At 35.5% G+C, this 22,632-nt stretch overlaps 1 protein-coding gene and 1 long non-coding RNA gene across 10 annotated transcripts in view; one reads left to right on the plus strand and one right to left on the minus strand.

Annotated features, from left to right (window-relative positions):
• The window catches only part of LOC104005243 (uncharacterized), a 287,414-nt gene that overhangs the window by 257,254 nt on the left and 7,528 nt on the right, over positions 1 to 22,632 (plus strand). Inside the window, exon 8 of the long non-coding RNA XR_010150118.1 lies at positions 4,290 to 4,503. This is a non-coding gene — a long non-coding RNA (uncharacterized LOC104005243). The remainder of the gene's footprint in view (positions 1 to 4,289; positions 4,504 to 22,632) is intronic.
• The window catches only part of SCN3A (sodium voltage-gated channel alpha subunit 3), a 115,999-nt gene that overhangs the window by 9,594 nt on the left and 83,773 nt on the right, over positions 1 to 22,632 (minus strand). For all 9 annotated transcript variants that reach the window (XM_009443622.5, XM_001152557.7, XM_009443623.5 and 6 more), the window contains 4 exons: positions 17,748 to 17,868; positions 16,111 to 16,265; positions 15,184 to 15,357; positions 2,589 to 2,711 (listed from right to left, as the gene is read on the minus strand). In XM_009443622.5, the coding sequence (XP_009441897.4) occupies positions 2,589 to 2,711; positions 15,184 to 15,357; positions 16,111 to 16,265; positions 17,748 to 17,868 (573 nt within the window). The remainder of the gene's footprint in view (positions 1 to 2,588; positions 2,712 to 15,183; positions 15,358 to 16,110; positions 16,266 to 17,747; positions 17,869 to 22,632) is intronic.

Genomic DNA, 22,632 nt, shown 5'->3' on the forward strand with positions numbered 1-22,632 from the left:
AGGTTTTAAGGAAAGCAAAATATGCTACAGTATGAAAAGAAATCATTAAAAACCTGGTATAGTAAGATGGAGTCAGAAAATGTTTGTATGCTGGGGAAAAAAGAATAGAAAGATGCATTAAATGCCAACAGAAAAAATAATCATCTTTCAGTAATACATTTTAATTTTCAAGAGTGTTAATGAATGAATGATAATTTGAAAAAGCGAGTAAACAAACCCTTTACAAATAAACAAAGTATTAAAAATGCCTTAAATCTATATTCTCAGATCAAGTTAACTTTTTATGACTACGAAGAACGGGATTAGGAATTTACTGGGTCCCTTTTTTCCCCTGTTAGTAAATCTCAATAAAAAGGTTTATTAAGTTAGGGGGAAAAGTGGAATTTATATCTGGTCGTAACAGTACTGGATAAGTTCCCATTATTATTACTTCACAATCTCTTAAACGTTCACTTTGGAGCACATGCTACTTCATCAACCCAGGCTGACCTATTTCATGAGAGGAAAATTCATTCACTTCTCATTAAATTCAGAAGATATTAAGATGTATTTTGAAATCTTTATGAAAGTCGACAGTAATTTTTCTTGTCTAATCTAGTTCATATTGGACCATTCTGTTAATCATTTATGTTAAATAAAAGTATTGTTTTATTTTAAAATACTGCAAACATTATTTTAGAAATCAATACCAAGGAATCTTAAATTGACATCAAAACCAGAAATCCAAAATTGTAAACATTTCCTATGCTACTTGAATTTTGTTTCTTTTGGAAGTTAAGCCATATGCATTATACTTGCCAGGGAGAGAATGCATTCACTGGGTTCTTAGTTTCTGTTTCTGGCTGGGCCCGTAAAGTCCCTTCCTCATCCCTCTTTTCCACTTATCACTAGAGATAGAAACTAAAAACCATGGCTTCAGGCTGTTAATAGCCTAAAACAATATAGAACAACAACAATAACAAAATAAAGCGGGTTGGACAAGTTTGGTACACACCACCACAGGTTCTCCTGTTTTCAAGTAAATGCATAATACATTATCATAATTTGCATCTGGAATATTAATTGTGCTATATGACTGAATTAAAAATTCTAAACTTTGAATATTTTCCAGATTAGAGAAAATTTATAAGTTTTAAATTTTGCTCAGTTGCTATCTCCCCTCATAAATGAACTGTTAATAGGAAACATGGAACCAAATGAGAGCTTAAGTATTATGAGTAATGGTATAAGTTTGGTTTGAAAAGAACTTGAAATTGTATAGTAATTTTTATGAATTTTATCTTGTCTAACTTTCTTTAGCATTAGCAAGGAAATGAAATTACAATGTAAAAACCAAATATTTCTTTGATTACAATGATTCTGGAGAGTCTGGAGAGTGGCTTAATTCTCCCTGATGGGTGAACTTTAAAGTCAAGGTTGAAATATTTTTATTGCCCCAAACCAACCATCTCCTAACATCCTAACATGAAAGCCCTATGACCTACACTAAATTAAATATCCACATGCACTCACAAGCCAGATTAAACAAAACTGGCCTTTGTGCTGAATTCTACTGAGGGGCATGGCAAATGGGTGGTATCTATAATAAAGTGTGATTTTATGTTTAGATGCATAATATACATATTAAGGAAGAGAGCTGGGGAGGAAAATACAACTGCTATAGAAAAAGTGAACCTTATTCAGAATGCTCAATTAGAAAAAAAGATCTATAAAACAAACTCTGGGCCGGGTGCAGTGGCTCATGCCCGTAATCCCAGCACTTTGGGAGGCCGAGGCGGGCGGATCATGAGGTCAGGGGATCGAGACCATCCTGGCTAACACAGTGAAACCCCGTCTCTACTAAAAATACAAAAAATTAGCGGGCGTGGTGGCGGGCACCTGTAGTCCCAGCTACTCAGGGGGCTGAGGCAGGAGAATGGCGTGAACCCGGGAGGCGGAAGTTGCAGTGAGCTGAGATCGCACCACTGCACTCCAGCCTGGGCGACAGAGCGAGACTCCGTCTAAAAACAAACAAACAAACAAAAAAACCAAAAAACTCTGGAGGTTGCCTGAAATGCTTAATTACCTTAACCCTTCACTTTGGATGTTATTTAGCAATTTGTTAGAGGCTAAAATTCAATGTTGTTTCCTTATGCAATAATTTTTATTACTGATATCAATTCAAGAAGCAAAGCACACAAAACCCATTTTACCTTTCATTCATTACCAGTAATTTTGAAGGAATCAAACTATTGAGAGAAAGAAACTCCCCACCACGGATGAATGTCAGTAGTCAGTAGTCATTTCAAGGGGTGTAAGCAATGAAAAGAAATAACTGGCAGTCCAAGGTTTTTGAGTGTTGTAGAAACATATTTGAACTGTGACAAGAAGACCTGGATGCTAGTCTCAGCTCTGTCCTCCCAAAATTCTGAGAGCCTGTTTAAATAAACTCCAGTTTCAGAAGGCTAGGCTTTGTGATCTCTAAGATTTTTGCTCTAATTCTGTAATTCTATGAAATAAATATCAGAAGAGTATGGCACCCTTTTCTATCTAAATCATTACCTACATGTAATTTTGACATGAATAATTAGAGTGTCTATTCTTCTTACCCTCATGCCTTCAAACCGGGATAAGGCTCTTAGAGGTCTTAAAGCTCTTAATGTCCGTAATGATTTGATGGCACCGAGTTCTGAGTAGCCAAGAGCATTGGCTACCAGGCTAACCAAAGAAACCTACAAAAGGAAAAAAAAAAATTAATTAGTTCACCAAGAAATAAACTGTTGACTGAAGTTACAGGGTGTGGTATCTATTTAGTGCAGACTAAATACTAATTTGGACATACCTTGGCAACTTTCATCTTCCACATAGTGGGGTCATCTTATATTGCCAGTCTCATCTCATACTATTGCTTTTTTTTAATCGATGAAACCAGAATACTTGCCCATATTTATCAACACGTGTCAATATCTCCAGTTAGATATTTTATACCATGGACCCCTTTTCAACTTGTGCATATACCACTGATAATTCAGGATTGAGTTCAATGCCAGATCCTCCATGGATGTGTCCTTAAAATTATTGATTAGAAATAATGTTTCTCTCTTGAGTTTATGTAACATCTTAGTTATGCATTCTGGAAGCATTCACCATGTAATAGCGTTCACTGATTAGATATCTTATCTCCCTTTCCAGATCGTATACGTTTTTTTATCAGCTGGGATGAAACATTGTTCTCTTAACATGTCTAACGCTGTCTGGTCAGATGTACTTTAGCCAAAATATGTTGGATAAATAATTATTCCAGGGAAAATTTTTATCCATATTGCTGGACTTAAGATTTAGAATATAGTCCTCATCATTCAGAGAGATGGTACTCATCATTCAGAGAGATGGTACAGCTTCCTGATACAGGCTGAGCATCCCTAATCTAAAAATCTGAAATCTAAAACGCTTTGAATGCTAACATGACACTCAAAAGAAATGCCCATTGGAGCATTTTGGATTTTGGATTTTTCGATTAGAGATGCTCAACTGACATAGAACGAATATTCCAAAATCCAAAACACTTCTGGTTTTTGATAAGACTTAACTTGTATTTATACTAAATTTTACTTAAATATATGAAAGATCAAAGAAGACATGTCCTTTTTTGGGGGAGGAAGTTTATTTGCTTTAATTTTCTTTCAATATAATAACATGTCTTCATGTATAAATCCAAAGATATAGCTACCATTACCATCACCTCTTTATGTGTGAGGAAGTTAGAGCGCCACCCCCACCCACAACAAAAGGATGCACAGCTAATAAGAGTAGAATTGGCGATTTGAACCCAAATAATCTGACTTCAAAAGCATATCTTAACCTTTTGCATCCATTAAAAATGTTTCTTCTTCATCTGAATCATAGAGCACTGAAAATGATTTGAATGACCATCTTCTCAGTTCTTTCAAAGATGGTACATAACTAATGCTTTCCTTAATTCATAAGAGAGAAATTAATTCATTATATCCACAATGGCTTAAGAGCATTAGGGCTTAATTTCCTATGAAAAAAGGCTGTTGAAAATGAATTTAAGTGAATCCTCCCAACAATCCTGTGAAATATGATGAAATCAATAATGTGCCCAAGAACACAGGATATAAAGAGTGATACCAAAACCAGAACCTAGGCTTTAACAACATATGAAGCCACTGTCCTCTCATTGTTTAATTTAGCATACATTTTAAGAATTGAACAGAATAATACATGACTTGACTGCTAAACTTGATTAGTGGCAGGATAATTGATTGAGCTATTCATTTCTGTCTTAGGTTTGCTGTTATAGAAGACTGGAAAGATTGGAAAGGTTATTAGAGAACACACAGGCTTCTATGTTCTATGCTCCTTTTCCTCAGGAGGAATTAACAGCTTCTTTATGTTTCTAGAGTTACTATCTGAAGATTTTTCTCAACCTCCCAACAAAGTCCTTTATTTGAGACATGGGATTTTAAAGGGACGTGGCTGCAAATTTCTCAAGACCTTGAAGTAAGGAAGCTCATGCTTTGAAAAGAAAAGTAAAACTGGGTGTGATGGCCTATGCCTGTAATACCAGTACTTTGGGAGGCTGAGGTGGGAGGATCACTTAAGGCCATGAGTTCAAGGCCAGCCTGCGCAATAGAGTGAGACCTTATCTCAACAAAAAAATTTAAAAAATGATTAGCCAGGGATGGTGGCTCGCACTTGTAGCCTTAGCTATTTGGGAGGCTTAGGCAGGATGATTGCTTAAGCCCAGGAGTTCCAGGTTACAGTGGCTATGATCACACCATTGCACTCCAGCCTGGGCTATAGAGTGAGAGCCTCTTTTCTCTTAAAAAAAAAAAAAAAAATAGTAAGGTAATATCCAGAACAGTGGGTTCGGGAAAGATAGGAAGTCATGAGTTTAAAGGTTGAAAGGCACCACCTGCATCTAACAACCCTACATGGCATGGAATTGTGTGTTGTTAGAGAAGCTGGGCTTAATGAAGCTACACTTATTTAATGGACCTAATGGCCCAGAGGACATAGTGCCAGAGTTGCAGCCACAATATGTGAGGATCAGAGGAAATTAGCACCACATTTCTAGGCTACATATGTCCTAGAATTTCTAGAAGTTCCCAAGGAGAGATCATAAAAAACTACCTGACATTGGATTTTCTGACAAATCTGTGCTGGGATCTGTTGCGTATTTGACTTATATAGGAAAATAAAGGGAATTTAAAATATTTTTAGGACTTTGAGAATACTCACTGCAGATTGGTTTAATCAAATAACTTAAAATGATTTTTCCACGCAAATTACTCTGATAAGATTATCACAATCTGATCAATCACATACATAAATATTTTTTTCTGGTTTGCATGACTTAAGCTACAATGTCATTTTGTATAAGGCAAAACCTTATTTTAGTGGTTTAACTGATGTGAAAAAATATGCTTTAAAAGCTATTTTGAAATGAGATCTTTCAAATCTCTATTATAAGTGGAGATAGCTCCTTGCAAGAATTTTAAAGATTTGCAACATACATAAAGTTTGAAGATAATGACTACATTGGTAGGGTGCTTTACAATTCACAGTGATCTCTTTCACTCATTATCTTTGTGTCTCAGAATAGTGAAATGACCACTCCAAGGGAAGATGGCCACAGGTAAACATATAACTAGAATTTAAGTCTTCTGTTTTTATGTCTAATGTGTTTTTCACCTTAGCAAATTTGTCCCCAACCTTTCAATACATAGTGTTTTAATATTATCTCTTTTGTGCTAAACACAAAAGGCACTCTTGCCAATGTGTGCAAAGTATGAGATACCCATTTCCAAAAACTAAATTTTTAATATGAATTTACATGACCCTAGGTACCATATCACACTACACAGTAAATAAATGGAAATGTCTGTGATAGAGGTGTCAGGGGTTGGTTCAGTTGTAATCCACACCTTTCCACATTCTTATGGCAGCTGAGACTGAGAAAGAAAATAATAATGCAGGATGGAGTTGATGGTTCCAAAGAAGATTCTGGAAATCCTGTGATTGGTTAAGGAACCAAACAATAGGAATTTTTTTTCCTTGAAAATGGCTAAAGACAATGTTTAAAGTTCAACATGAACAAATAAAAGATAAAAACTCTATATCACCTCCATACATTCTGATGATATATTTCAATCTAAAAGCTTGTATAATTTTTGATGAGATCCATAAGCATTCTCATTAAAATCAGAATAAAAGAATATGCCCATCAACAACATTATTATTTAACACTTTCTGGAAAAAGAAGAGTTATAAGAATTAGAGAAGTGGGAGAAATCATTGTTTGCAGATATATTGTTGTTATCTTAAAAAATCCCATAAGAGAATCAAGTGAAAAACTATTATAAACAATAATCTAATTATTTTAGGCGGTTGATAAATACATTTTTCATCTTAACTTTTAAAAAAGTTCGTGTAGGAGTCTTTTTGAACTACAAAAACTTTAAAAATATAATTCAGAAAAAGTAAAAGTATAATAATAATTTAAAATTTTGTGAAGAAGAAAAGCAGAGAGGACAAATTTCACCAGATATGGATTATAAATATACAGTAATTAAAGCTGTTATATTAGCAGACAAAGAATGAATGAAATAAAATAAAGCTCAAATTAGCATGTGGATACTGAGATTTAGCACATGGATAAGGAGAGAATTTTAAATGAGAGGAGAAATAGAACAACTGATTATTCATTAAATGAGAAGCCAGATAGAAAAAAATAATACTAGAGCCTTACCTCACACCTTACACCAAATTAAATTTCAGGTTGGTCAAAAATTAAAACATAAAATATAAACTAATGGACAAAGAAATAAACAAAATTCTCAAACTAAAAAACTGAAAAGAAAAAACCCGGAATATTTTTAATAGTCTTGAAATGGGTCTTCATAAACATGAGAAAACCAAGAGGAAAAAAAATTCTGATAAATTTGACTAAATCAATATGAAAAATTTATACATGACAAAAGAATTCAAGAGACAAAAGCTCAAATTAGAAAAATATTCATACCACATGTGACGAAATACTAAATTTCCTTAATATAAAAAGAGCTCCTACAAGTCATCCAGTAAAAGCTCATTAACCAAATAGTAAAACACACAGATTCTTTCTAAACTTTTACTATATCTGTTTGAACAACATATTTATTTATACCCCCTACTGAAGTTCAACTAGAAGAAAAGCAAAGGAATAAAGACAAAGATAATAGAAGAAGAGACAACAAGAAGAGTTTTAAAACATTCTGGACTGTGGAAAGCACAGGAATAATTACTTTCTCAACAGAGAAAGAGCAGCAGAAACCCAGGTGCCTGCAAAAGCAACTCAAATTGTTTCAACAAATGATCAGAAGGCTCTGGAACTGGAGGCATTTGGTTGCTCAAAAACAGAGGGGCAATTGATGGAGCTGAAAACAGAACTGATTAAAATTTTGCATACAGGAAAGCTAGACACTCTTGAGTCCCTTCACCCAGTGCTCTCCAACCCTTCAGAGAGCAGAATAAAATACAACTTCACAACTTCTGGAGTAAAATCTGTACTTGCTACAGACATCAGAACATTTAAACAGTTATCTACATTGTTGTTGGGTTTCCCTGCAACACCACAGGTGTCTCTTCCAGTATATCCTGAAGTTGAGTTTTTCCCATTAATAGTACTGAGGGGCTTAAATAGCACATGGTATTTAAGCTCAGTATTTCTTAGGACAAGGGCACCCGGAATTTCAGATTGCTAGCTGCACACCTTCCTGCTTCCACCACAGAGGAGCCCTATTTCCTATCTGCTGAGTAGTTCCTAGAAAAGGGCTCAGGTAGTGGTGAGGGGCAGGTACAAAGCTGCCATGGGAATGGTAGCAGAGAGCTCTAGTGAAGATGGGAGGTTGGGGATACTTGTGACAGAGGGATTTGGCCAGCTGGGGTGGGTAAGGTGTACAGCAGGAATAGAGCGCAGGCTTCCAGAGGCTGTGGGAAGTGCAGTCTCTATGCAATCTCAGTCAGAAATGGAAGTCCAGACTGGGAGTGGTGGCTCATGCATGTAATCCCAGCACTTTGGGAGACTGAAGCAGGAGGGTTGCTTGAGCCTAGGAATTTGAGGTTACAGCGAGCTATGATTGCACCACTGCACTCCATCCTGGGTGACAGAGAGAGACTTTGTCTCCTAAAGAAAAAAAAAGGTTAATTTATTTTTATGTAAGGGGAGTTTGTAAGTTTGTAACTCAAGGGCCGCCTCTTTGCTTTCTCTTCTACTTTTATCTTTATGGTTTATTTATTGGTCTTTAACTTTATACATGATTAGAAAATTCACAATGCTCACATGCTATATAAAAGCAAATACCGTGGTCATTGTGGTATTGTTTATAATAGCAGGAAGCAGACGATCTAAGCGTTCATCCCTGGGAAAAGGATGAGTAAAATCTGGTGCACTCATCACTGGTGACTACAATATGGTACAGAGAAGCCATGAGTTTCACAGGAATTTCACTGAAACATTCCAAACACTATGTGCAGTGGGGGAGGGGTCTTTAAAATGAAGACTTTGAATCAGGTGATCTCTCTAAGTTTATTTCTTTGTCTGGAATTCTTAATTTGGCAATTTAAAGATGATTAAATCAAAATAACACTATATGTTCTTTATGTCGAAAAAGAACAAATCAAAGTATCTTTGTTAATAGATGCATCATCTTCAAGCACACTCCTAGAAAAAATTTTAAAGTGCAATTTTGATTCATTGTGAGCATAATTACTTCTGTTTATGAAGTGTGTAATTATGACTGTATCTTCAGGTGTAATTATTTCTTTTTGGAAAGATATGAATTGTTTTTGACATTTTACATAATGAATGTATGTTATATGTTACTTAACTAGATAACTACTCTGTGCCTCAATTTTCCCATCTACACACTAGAAAAGTAACAGTAGATGCTGCATAAGTTGTTGTGAAGATTAAACAAATTAAGCATTGAAGACAAAGGACAATTTATAGCTCAATTAAGGTTGGTTGTTATTAGTATTACAAATGATAACACTTGTTTGCCTTTACTGTCACCATTTAGAATCCTGGCTGATGAATTGCATCCCACGGGGAGGCCTTTAAGAAGAGAAAGAGTGATGTAGGTCTTCCTAAAACATATATTTGCAGAGGTTGTGACTGGAGGCAGGAACATTTAGTAAGCTATTGCTTGGTCCAGTTGATTGCAGTGGTGTTGATGTGCTGAAGAGGAGGGGTGAGACTGTCCACTCATTTATTAGTCAATAAAATGGAGAAGAACTTGCTGATTGATTGGTTGTGAGGGGTGAAAGGCAGAAAGGCTGAAGATGATATCTGGCCTGGATTTATACAAACATTACCATCAGACTAAGTAGGGAATTTGGAAGAAATGCATGACTTAGAGGGGAAACATGATGAACATGTGCAGATAACAGGTGTATTAACATGTATTATCTAGGAAGCAGTTAGAAGTATGGGTTGGAGTTTAACAAAAGACCAGAATTAGAGATTAAAAGTCTCTATTAAAAGCCATACTCTTTCAAAGAATGGGCTATAGAAATTTATAGCTACATTAGTAGGATTATCTTTTTAAACCTGGCCTGTGAGAAATTTTTCTTATTAATTAATTAATAATGCTAAAGGAGAATTAAATTCTTCCAAGAAATGGACAAAATGAATCATTTCTATCAGAAGACATTTATAGAAAAAGTCAAATCACATACTAGACTGTTTACACGGAAATATATCTAGAGAGAGAGTTCAGAAATTAATATGAAATGACAATAATTTATAATTATTTAGTTCCTTTACCCCAAAGCTCTTTTTAATTTATTCTAATTCTCTGCACAAGAGTGCTAGATAAAATTCAAGGCAGGTGTCTGCATATTAGCAAGGCACCATCTCATTGCTTTCATTCACCACCACTTATACGCAATCACCTTCGGTGTCATGTGGGAACTCTTTGACTAGTTCAGCACAATATGCCAAATAGATCTGTGCCCTATTGTAAAATATGGATCAAAGAACCCAGTGTTGGGTAAAGGTAGCTCTACCACCTACTAGCTGTATGACATTTCTAAACCTGTGAAATAGAGATAACATCTGTAGCAAAATAGAAATAATAATACAAAAAATCAAAAGCTTGTTAAAAAGATTAATAAATACTTTGTAAGTAAAACAGACATTTATAATGAGGTTTGTAATGTAGGGGTTAGAAACACAGTCATTAGAGCCAGACAACTTGGGTGCCAAATCCAGCTTGGCCACTTATTAGTTCTGTTAACATGGGAAAGTAACTTAACCTCTCTTTGTCTTAGCTTCCGTACCTGCAAATTGAGAATAGTTGTTTCTAACTCATAGAATTTTGAAGATTAGATGAGTTAACACATGTGAAGTGCTTTTGGTGGCACCTGTACACAGTGTGCATTAAATCAGGGTAGTAATTTTCACTATTATTATGTAAGGCTCTTAATTAGTGCCCTTCCCACAATAAGTGCTTACAAAGTACTAGGCATAATATCTTGCTACTACTATTACTACTAATAACAATCTAGCTCTATTATTGAGGTTACCAATATGTCAATAATAAATGTCAAGAACTAAGGCAGGAAATACTAGATTCTAGGGGTTGCTAGCAAATGGAAATACATATTAGGATCAGAAAGTGTCCCTATGGTGGTTTTGTTCACCTCAACAGAGCAGCTTATGGGATTCTAAGGAGCATGTGATTAAGCAGGAAAAGCATTCCAAAGCCATAATATCAAGCATCTCCTTTAAACCTGTGCTGTTAGTGAAAATTACCTGTGAGCAATAAATACTTCATGATGGTTGAATCTTTTACTAGAGTTTGTTTTTCACACATTAGCATGTTAGGATGTTTTAGAATCAAACGAAGTTTTTATGAGAGATGCTCAGATGCATTTTCTCAGAGATGACTGCAAAAATTGATAAGGACCTCAAGAAATCTGATGTTTTCAATACGTTTTAAATAAATATTAATTAAATTATGTATTTACTTCATTGTGTGGTCAATAGCAGCATCTATAGTATAGTTTGTGTAGTTATAGAATGGTATAGTAAGGTATATTTTGTTTTTTAAAATGAACATAGTATCTTTTTGACCTTCAGCTGAGAAGAAAAGAATTGTACAGAATCTGAAAAAGTGGTCCTTCTAGTGCAGTATTCTGGAAGGCAGAGGCATGACTTAAGTTGCCCTTGATTCCATCCTGAAGTATCATACTTGCTGTCTCCATTTCTTCATCTTCATTATTTTCTCTCATCCACAACACCAATGACCTTCATTTTGCCAAATCCAAATGTCAATTTTATATGCCAATATTGCTTGATTTTTGACTTTTTTTCACGGTAGCCTTTGATAAAATTGATCACCTCTCCTTTGGGAAAACCCAACTATCTTCTCTGGGTTTCTATGACACCATGCATATTTTGTTTTCCTTTTAATTACTACTTCTCAGTCTAATTTACTGGCTGGTTCTCCTTTGCCCAACTTCTAAATGTTATAGTGTCCCCAGAGTTTGGTTCTGGGTTGCCTTGTTTATTTGCAGTCTCTGCCTAGGTGAGCTAAAACAGGTTTGTAGCTTCAAATGCCATATACATCTCGATGAACCTTAAATTTATATACATAAGATTCTGGATTCTCTCCTGAGCTCTAGATCTATATAAAGTTCAGTACCTTGTTTTGAATGTCTAATAAACATCTCAAATGAATATATATCAAATGAATACATCTCTCTCCCACCCATCATCTACCTACCCTGCCAAATCTTTTTCTGATATTCCCCATCCCAGTTAATGGTTCTATCCTCTACCCATTTGTTCACGGTGAAAGAAAATCCATTTGTTGAATCCTCTCTTTTCTTCACTCCACATATCAAGCCTATCAGTAAGTCTCATCACCTTGGTCTAAAATCTCCACTTTCCTGCATTATTAAAACAACCTCCTAATTGATCTTTCTGCTTTTACTCTTTGCCTCCCACTCTCCATAGCCAGATATGATCATTTTGTAACAGTAGGTCAGATCCCTGCTTATCCTGCTGCTGGGGCTTCTCATGGTGATTATAACTAATATATGATAGATTACATAATGTTAACATATATGATGTATAGTAAATTACAATAAAATACGAACTTCTTGCCATGGCCACTATGTACTTTTTGAGTTCGGTTTCTACCACTCTCACTCATGTTTCATCACATACAAGTACACCAGTTTCTTTCTGTCTCTTTTATCTCCTTGGCTCATTCCCACTTCAAGTGCTTCTGCTTCTTCTCCTCTCTTCTCCCAGGTCTTCGAATGACTGGTACCCTCCCCCATGCACCCCCTTAGACACCCTCTTGGACACTAGCTGACACACTGCTCCTGCCCTCCCTCCGCTTCCCCAAACACACAGTAATTTACCAGCCTAGTACCCTGTTTTATTTCATAGCAGTGATCTGCCTTTATCTAATCTTTAGATTTTACTTGTTTACACGTTTCCTGTCTGTTCCTCTCCTCCAATAGAGTGTAAGCTTAACAAGCCTAGGTCTGTTTTGTTCATTTCTCCTTTGTCTTGAATGGCATATGATCCTTTATAAGGTACTCAAAAATATTTATTGAATAAATGAATGAATTTTAGGAAATTACAAAGATATCTCACTATAAATCTAATTTTACTTTTAGACAGAGAATTGAAGAGGTTACATTTTTTACGCAGACCTATTTCTCAAGTATGTGAATGTAGTTTTCGAAAGATACATTTGAAAGGAAGTTTTTTTGGTGTTCTGTTTATTTTCTTGCTTCATTGATTGCTTCCTTTCTTTACCTTTCTGTGACTTTAATTTTGTTACAGTGATATACCCTATGAACTTTAAACTCTTTAAGTCCATTTTATTTGTACTTTCAAACACTGTTTTAACCTTATATTTACTTTAGCTTAGTGAATCCCCAGTACTCTGAAGACAAGCTGTTATCTGAGGTTGCATTAATTCATGTATTTAACCCCTGCTTTGGGAAAATTAAGAAAATAGACCCATTTAAGATACAGTAACTTGCCCAAAGGAGGAGGCTTTCAGTACCCAGTTCCAATCTGCTAATTTTGACTCACTAAAAGCAAAGTAATTTTGGGGCACCATTCGTTTGTCATTCATTGAAACATTACTCAATAGATGTCTAAATGTCTGTGTTAGGTGTGCAAGGATAAAAACATGATGGAAAACCTCCAACCTCAAGAGATTTTTACATCATGATCATGTTTTCTATATAAGGGGAGTACATAGAAATACTCGAAGTACAATGCAGTAGTTCAGTAACTGTAAGTCAGAATTTTCTAGAAAACTTCTATCACATTTTAAAATAATCTTGCTGGGCACGGTGGCTCATGCCTATAATCCCAGCACTTTGGGAGGCCAAGGTGGGTGGATCACCTGAGGTCAGGAGTTTGAGACCAGCCTGGCCAACATGGCAAAACCCTGTCTCTACTAAAAATACAAAAAATTAGCCAGGCATGGTGCGGGCACCTGTAATCCCAGCTACTCGAGAGGCTGAGGCAGGAGAATCACTTGAACCCCAGAGACGGAGGTTGCAGTGAGCCAAGATCACGCCATTGCACTCCAGCCTAGGCAAGAAGAGCGAAACTCCATCTCAAAATTAAAAAAAGATCATAATCTTCATACATGATAAAAATCTTTTTGAACCAGAAAGGATCATTGAATGTATTTACTGTTCCATCTTCGACAGAGAAGGTGGAGATTTTAAATGCTAAATCTCAAAGCCAGTCTGATGCCAGTCTGATACATACACACACACACACACACACACACACACATATTTGCCTATTACAACTAATATATTTATAATGGATCAGTTAGGCAGAAAATCTATGAGGGAAAGGAGCACTGAATTGAGAATTAGTAAATTTGGACACGTATCAACTTTATTATTAAGAAGCTGTGTTATCTCCAAAAAATATTTAAACTGAGGCTTTAGTTTTCTCATGTCTTGAATAAACCCTAGATATTCCTTAAGGTCCACTCTAGCTGCGGAATGTGAAAATACTAAGTTTCGATTTGTGCATAGCTTTTCAGAGTTATGTTGAAATTCATCTCTATTATTAATGAAAGGCCAGCCAAGGAAATTGAAAGTCATTTCTGGTCTATTAAAAGTGACTTGACAGCAGATTTCTTATCAACTTAAAGGGTTAAACACATTTTGGTTATATAATTGTGAATATGTGTTTGTGGGAGGAAGAAGAGTAGAATCTGGATAGACCCAGACTCGTCAAAAATGAGAAAAAGAACGATGCACACATATGGCAATTATTGATTCATATTGGCAAGTGTTAGAGCTAAAAATAAGGAGCTTTGTGATTGCTAGGAAATGGCTAGAGATAGTATTTGAAGCACCTTGTTTTGTTAGGAGGCTGTGAAGCCTTGTGCAATGGAATATCACAGACTACAAGGAATCAGAGGACTGTCATGTTGTCCCAGTGCCTCTCCGTCACTTGCAATAAAAAAACAGGCTGCAAGTCAGATAGATTCCATAATTGGCAATGTTCCTATGACTACTCACCCCAGGGTAATCAGATTCAGAACAGACCTACACCTAACTCTTTGCATGTAAATACCTGATTAGCTATTGGGATCTAACTACTGATTTAAAAATGGAAATGCATTTTGTTGTGTCTGTGGGTATGTGGCTGTGGCTGAATGAACTCAGTACATGGGTTAATTTCACAGTATTTAGTCACACGTACTCTAGGAAGGGATTAAAGTGCAGTTTACACACTTTCTGACCTTCAGTCATTTTCTATTTTGCTTCTTGGAGATGTTTGTTTGTTTTTCTAAACTGAACTGTTAATAAGCTAAGTGCTTACATCTGTCAATTAACATAATATTTATCTATTACTTACCTTGAGGCACTTAACTTTCAGAAAAATAAAAGCTGTCTGTTTATGGTAAAGAACAACTCTCCCTGTGTTTGCTCTTACCACTACCCATGTTTTTAGGACCTCCTCTACTCTTTCCCATGAGATATTCCTCATTGTTGCATATGTTACAGTTTTGTTTAAATAACTGCATAATTATGTCATTATTAGTGAAAGTCAGTTTTAATAACAGAAATATATGAAATGTCAAACTTGCCTCTTTTAAAAACAATTTTATAAAAATCACTTAAGATACTTACATCAACGATCAAGAAATCTAGCCAGCACCAGGCATTAGTGAAATATGTTTGAAATCCATAAGCAACCCATTTGAGAAGCATTTCCAGAATGAATATATAGGTAAAGACTTTGTCAGCATATTCTAGCATGGTTTTGATAGTCTTTCGCTGTTCAATGTATATATCTTCAAAGGCCTATGAATCAAAAATATTTTATTTTACTTAAATGGCTTGCTTCTTCTAAATATTTGAAAAAAATTGCTTAGTATAATAGTGAGTACAAAACAATAATTTGATTATTGATATTTTACATAAACATTGAACATCAGACAAAATCTAAAGACTAAGTGCGAAAATGCTGGCAGGGAAACGTCATGCCTTTAGTGATTTAGAATGTGCTGTCTTTCCTACTTCTCACCCCTAAGTCTCTATCTCAATTACTGTTACAAAGACATGCTTTTAATGAAGTAAGATGAACTCAGAAATAACTAGAAGTTCTGTTAATGAGGGACAGAATTGGCCTATTCAAACATTACTTTCTACAATTTCCTGAATGATCTGGCTTATTTTGAGAGAATAAGTTGATTATACATGAAAAAAAACCCTAAAATACACTTTTAGTCCATAAATGTTAATACAATTATTAGGGAGAACTGGATAGTATTTGACAGGGAAAGTAACGTGGTTACAGAATGTCTCTGCAAATGGTTGTCTCAGTAAGGAAAACATCTGTTAGATAAACACCAGATGAGAAATTCCATCTGGCTGTTTCATGGTGCTGATTTGTTCAGAACTGAATTTTGCATCGTTAAACCTTGGGTGCCAAGCTCTGCAAGACAAAGATATGCCTTTTCTTTTGATTCTGAAGCTCAGTGTTTGCATCTGGTAATTTTGGAGAATAAACTATTTCACCAGAATCTGATTCTTGCCAATGTGCATTTCACTTACCAATGCACCACTACTGAGAAGGATCATGAACACAATGAAAGTCTCAAACCAGTTGTGCTCAACAATGCTGTAGCAGGTTTTTCGAAGATTCCACCAGATCTTCCCTTTGCCTTCTTCTGTACTTACTTGACAGAATGGAAACTTTTTAATACATCCTAAAAATCAAATATAGTTAATTAAAAAATATATTTTAATCTTAAATAGGAAAAAATAAACTTTCTTGCTCCTTCCCCACTCCACTTCCAGGTAATCATTTCATAGGGTAACCATCTCCTTCATTTCCTAGTTATCGTCAGCATCCCTCCTGTATAATGAATTATTCTCAGACTTATATACTCAGCCAGCTACTTAGAATTCAAGGAAATATTTTATCTAGATTTGCTTAAGTAACAATGGTTTCATTCTTCACCACCAGTCAGGATTATTTTGCCTCAAGGCCATTGATGAAAATAGTCCAGGTGCATCTCTCAGGTTTGAGGCAAAACTACATGTTTGATTTGTTTATTCATATTTTGATGTGATCCTGGGTTTTTAATTCTTTTCATGCACACATGCACAGAAAATCTCGCTGTCTTCCCAGGCATCAGCCACTGTCAATTTTCCGAAGCTAATTTATTTTTCAGCCTCAGTGCTTTTCTTAGTCACACCTATGACTTAGCTCGTCAGTCAGTATCTCTTTTCCCTTTGTCCTCCCCCTCCTAGCTTTCGCATTATTTCTAACTCCCATCCACTCTTCTGCTGTAAGTCTCTGAGCTACTACTCATCAGATTAAGTCCAATCACATTGAATAATAGATATTCATTGATTTGTGTTCAAGACACTGTGCTGCTTTCTGTGAGAACAGCTATTGCTTTCCCTGCCAAAGCTTCACAATACAGTTACATCTCAAAACAGCTCTAGCCAAAGCACATTAACCACATTGGAACTGTAAGGGAGGGAATGTAATTACTGTAGCATCTATAAATCAAATCACGCCATTGCCAAGGAGTTCTGAAGGGATTACAATATCAATGACATGACATTCTAGAATGCCATTTATCTCATAGGGTCAGCTTCCTCACATTATGGAGAATGAGAAAAAAAAAGACCTATCAGATCATTTTAACTGTCCAGGAATAGTCACTGCCGTAAGTATAATCCAGAAATCTAGAGAGATTAACTTTTTAAAAGACAAAAAAGGAAAATAAAGATAAACATGCCTTCACTATTTATTTTAAATATTTTTCTTATTTAATTTAATTTATGTATTTATTTTGAGACAGGGTCTTGCTCTGTTGCCCAGGCTGAAGTGCAGTGGCATAATCATGGCTCACTGCAGCCTCAACTCCCTGCAAAAGCTCTAAGATACAGCTGTGGCTGAGGTAGCAGCGACTACAGGCATGTACAACCATGTTGAGCTAATTTATTTTTTCTTTCTTTATTTTTTTTTTTTGTAGAGGCAAAGCCTTACTACATTTCCCAGGGTGGTCTCAAACTCCTGGGGTCAAGCAATCCTCCTACCTTAGCCTCCCAAAATTTTGGGGTTACAGGCATAAGCCACCACACCTCGTTTCATAATTTTTTTTTTAAATGAGGCATATTCAGTCTCCGTAAAGAACAAGGGGAGATTGTATTTAATCACATCAGAGCTTGTTTACCTTCAGTAAAACAAGCTTCCGGTTTAAGGTCTTCTTCGGGTTCAGTTTCAGCTTGTTCACCTTCTCGGGGTAGAACAACATCAACTGTGCTTCCTTCAGATGAGCTGGTTGCATTTAATTTCTGGAAACAAAATCCCATTGCAAAGATGTGATTTTCCCCCTTTTATTTAACTAACTGGGAAATACTGTGTCATTGTGTGAAAAAAAAATGGTAGTGATAGCATTTAACTCTATTAGCATTACTGATCATTATGTACTAATAATTTAACATAAATCAAGTTGTACTATTCAAAATAACGTGACTACTGACCTGAATCAGACAAAAAAAGTTTAGACAACATTCAACGTGCGTGGTCTGGAATGGATGGATTATACTGATTAACTCGTTTAATGATCTGCATTTGTATATGAATGCCATATGAATATAACTTAATACATTGAGGCCAAACCAAGAATAGTTGGATAAAGTGGTATGCTGACATCTAGCCATGATTATGTTAATTAAAATACATCAAATCAAATTTTAATTTCCACCTCTTCAGATGGAAATTTTCAAAGGGCAAAGAATATTACCAGTTGTTTCTAAGTATTGTCCATGTTTCTATAATTTTAGAAAGAAAGAGCAGCACATTAACATTAGTCACAGTCATTATATTTCAACTTTGAGCTCTATTTTTCTCTGGCTTACATAATTTTCTTCTTATTTTACTAGAAGAAAAATGATGGATCTCTCTCTTTTTTTGAACTGCATAACTGAATTCAATACTTGTCAAAGAATTCTAAATGAAATGGAAATTTCCTCATAAATGGCATTGTCCAGAATCTCTATAGACTTTCATTAGGAGCACATTCTGAATTCATTGTGTGATCCGGCTGTGAATACTTCCTTTAACTAAATCATTGTGACATGCCACATGGCTAGAAGAGCCACTGTAATATTACAAGAATAAATAATAAGTACTCTGAGATCACTTGGGAAGACAGGATTGTGCAATGTTTTATGAAAACAGATGCAAAGACATGACACACAGCACAACCTAGATAATGTAAAGCTTTTAAGATGAAACAATAGTGCATGGACATGTTAATGATTTCAAAGCCCCCATTAACTTTGGTAGCTGAGTGTTAGGGTCACTCTGCCAAAGCCTTCTGAAAGAGTTACTGTGTTATTTTTAAAAAGGCCATAAACACAGTTCATGTTGGGGAAATTTGGCTCAAAATTCCTGATTTAATGAAGACGTAATGCAAATGTAGTTTAATATTTTACAATGTGAACTAATTAAAGGGTAGTATCCAGATGATACTTTCTGTGGTGTTACTTTAAAGTTGATATTAACCTGACATTAGCCATGTCCAAATATATATATTATGAAAATTACTTTAAGTCAAAATACAGTTTTTTAGTAGAGTACCCCCTAGGTTGGAGTATGGTAAATAGAGAAGCTAGGCCATCACTTTTGGCTGATAGTTCTTAGGGTCATGATAGCACAAATTTTTTTTTTTTTTTAACCATTAATTTCCTCTACATTATGGAGAGGTGGGAAAGCCAAGACATCTTCTCCTCTCCTAGGATTTTTCTGCTTCTTATAGCCAGGATATTTTTATTCATTTAAGAAAGACCTAGGAAAATTACTGCTGGGTAGAATTGTAGCAGCTTCTGGTGTAACTAAGAAAATACTGGATAATTGTTTGGTCTCAGCCACTTTTTCTTCCAATTTCACTGGTAGTTTATGGGTTAATTACTATGGCTTTTGATGAGTGACAGCTATTAATATCCACTTTATAAGTAATAACAATAAGAAACCAAAGTATTTGAGGTTAGTTATAGAAAGTTTCATGTTTTTTTGTCCTCTTGGCTAATCCAAACTTAATAACTTCTGAGCCTCATCATAGTAAACCTCAACTTCCTGTATGAAGCCATTCTTTCTTACATGATTTTCTTCATGCTAAATTTTATAGAGCATTTGATCTATTATACTTGTTTCCTTTGACTAAATAGTCTCCTAAATATACGTACATATTTACATACATCTATATATACACACACGTATACCAACTACATACATATACACACACATATATACCAAAAGATCCAGTATATCACCAAGTATAGAATAGACACTGAATAGTTAAGTTGAGTTCATGAAGAGTGAATCGATGAATGTTTGAATACCTTTTAATGTCACTTTATAGAGAGAATTATAGTCTTTAGATAATTCTATCTCTCCATTTTGATATATAAGTCAAGTCTGGTCCTGAGAGAGTCTATCTAATTATATTAGAAAATGCATTGTCTTATTAAATAGGAATGATTTAATAAAAAATAATATGTTAATAATAAAAAAGTAATTATACATGTATACACACACAGGTACTTTTCCATTTGAAAACTTTAGAAAATATACTCACCCTTCACTTCCCATGTTACCACTGCTAATATAATTGTGAGATGTTTAATTTTTCACATTATAATTCTTCCATGTATTCTGCAGGTGTCTTATGTTTAATACAAATACATACATATTTAAAGCAAATCCTTTACAGCACAAGTCCTAATAACCACTAACCTGAATGACAACGGAATCAATCGTTTACACATATGGACTTCTGGTTGTATTTTTTTGTTATTGGGAAGGTCATTAGATTACATATATTTTTGAATGTGATTAACTTGTTTGGATATAAATAATCTCTAATAGCTCTGGAGGTTATGTATTTATACATCTTAAGGTAGAGGGGGACAGTGATCACAGTTCACCTCTCTCCTCCTGGCATTATGAGGCACAACATATCTTTTGACAATGGACAAGGAAAAAACCCTGCCACCATTCTGCTATTGTCCAAGGAGTAGAACCCATTTCATGGAGAATTGCTTTACAGTTATTACAGAGATTTTCTGATTATAAAGATAATCTTTCAGGCTCTAGAAAGCCCCTCAAGGAATGCTCAGAGGGAATCTTGGCAAAGCTTTTGCAAGCTCCCAGGACTCTTACGAACCAAAGCTTAGAAGACAGTAGATTAGTTCTCATTTCACTAAAAAGTGTTTTATGGGAGGCTTCCTTATCTATGAAGGTTGACATAAAGTCAGCTTTCCCAAGTTGAAGAATCTGCCTCAGTCATGATTTAATCTTTTTTTTCCCCCCCTTGGGACAGGGTCTCATTCTGTGGCCCAGACTGGAGTGCTGTGGCATGATCATGGCTCACTGTATCCTCAACATCCCAGACGCAACTGATTCTCCCATCTCAGCCTCCCAAGTAGCTGGGGCTGTAGGTGCATGCCACTGTGCCTGGCTAACTTTTATATTTACTTATTTATTTTTTTGAGACGGAGTCTCGCTCTGTCACCCAGGCTGGAGTGCAGTGGCGCAGTCTCGGCTCACTGCAAGCTCTGCTTCCCGGGTTCACACAATTCTCCTGCCTCAGCCTCTCTAGTAGCTGGGACTACAGGCGCCCGCCACCATGATCGGCTAATTTTTTGTATTTTTAGTAGAGACGGGGTTTCACCATGTTAGCCAGGATGGTCTCGATCTCCTGACTTCGTGATCAGCCTGCCTCGGCCTCCCAAAGTGCTGGGATTACAGGCGTGAGCCACCGCGCCTGGCCCACCTGGATGATTTTTAAATTTTTTGTAGAGATAGGGTTTTGCCATATTGCCCAGGCTGGTCTCAAACTCCTGGGCTCAAGTGATTCATCCACCTTGGCCTCCCAAAGTGTTGGGATTATAGGCATGAGCCACTGCACCTGGCCAATTTAATCTTCTTAGTCAGAAATGCTACTACATTATTTTTTAATGCCCTAGGTCACATATTTATCATAGGAAAGTACCTATGTTTTAATTGTATGAAGTTATGAAAATATTGTATCAAATTTCTAAAGTTATGCATTTACCTACATTTATAAATTAAATTGTGAATCACCTTCTTATTAAATTACATCAGCTTACGAATTATGATCTACTACCTGATATGCTTTAGTCACTGGATACATAAAGAACTTTACTGCTGTATTTTTTAAATCACTAATGTACACCCTGAAAATGTGTACATTTAAAATGTATATAAGCATTTTAAATTGTATACATTTATATAATACATATCTATACTATATGCATAATTCTATACACTGATATAATCTAAATAATCTAAACATTTTCTAAATAAGTTCAACATTTTGGCATTCACATTCTAGTGAAGGGTGGTTTGTGATACATCTTATTATAGCCATAACCAAAATGACCTTCAAATGTATTTAAAAGCATATAACTGATTTAAAAGCAAGTGACCAATAAATATAAAGAATAACTTACTTTCTTTATATTGCCATAGCTGTGATACTACAATGATATAAAAAAAGCAAAGAAACCTGAAATTAAATTTACCATATTAAGAAACTAGAAGACTATACTAAATAACTGAAGTAGTTAGAAAAATATAATTTGGAATATAGGCATAATAATAGAAAGCTTCCATATAAAACCACATAGTACAAGTTCAAACTTGTTTTCTTGTACTATTTTCTCCCTACTCCTCCAATATTTTATGGCACTTAAAGGTTAAATTCTTCCATCCCTTGTAGAAACGAGTGGGTCTACAGAGGGATGATGGCTTATGCTCTACAAATGCACGCTGAAAGCAGGTTTTAAGATGCAACATTCTCCAGGCCTAATTCAGCCGCAGAAAACATGCCTGGCTGTAGCAGAAGCCCGGCGCAATGCTGTGGAAGCCGCACGCTGATCCAAGAACCATGTCCTCAAAGACATGGTACCTGAATATGAAGTTTTCAAGAAGGTTAACTACAAATACCACTCACAGGAATGGGTTATTTCAACATAAGAAACAATAGAGTTAACACCCAAAAAAGGCCACGAGACCATTCCCCACCGCCC

Source organism: Pan troglodytes, chromosome 13 (assembly GCF_028858775.2).
Source record: "Pan troglodytes isolate AG18354 chromosome 13, NHGRI_mPanTro3-v2.0_pri, whole genome shotgun sequence".
Classification (NCBI taxonomy): Eukaryota; Metazoa; Chordata; class Mammalia; order Primates; family Hominidae; genus Pan; species Pan troglodytes.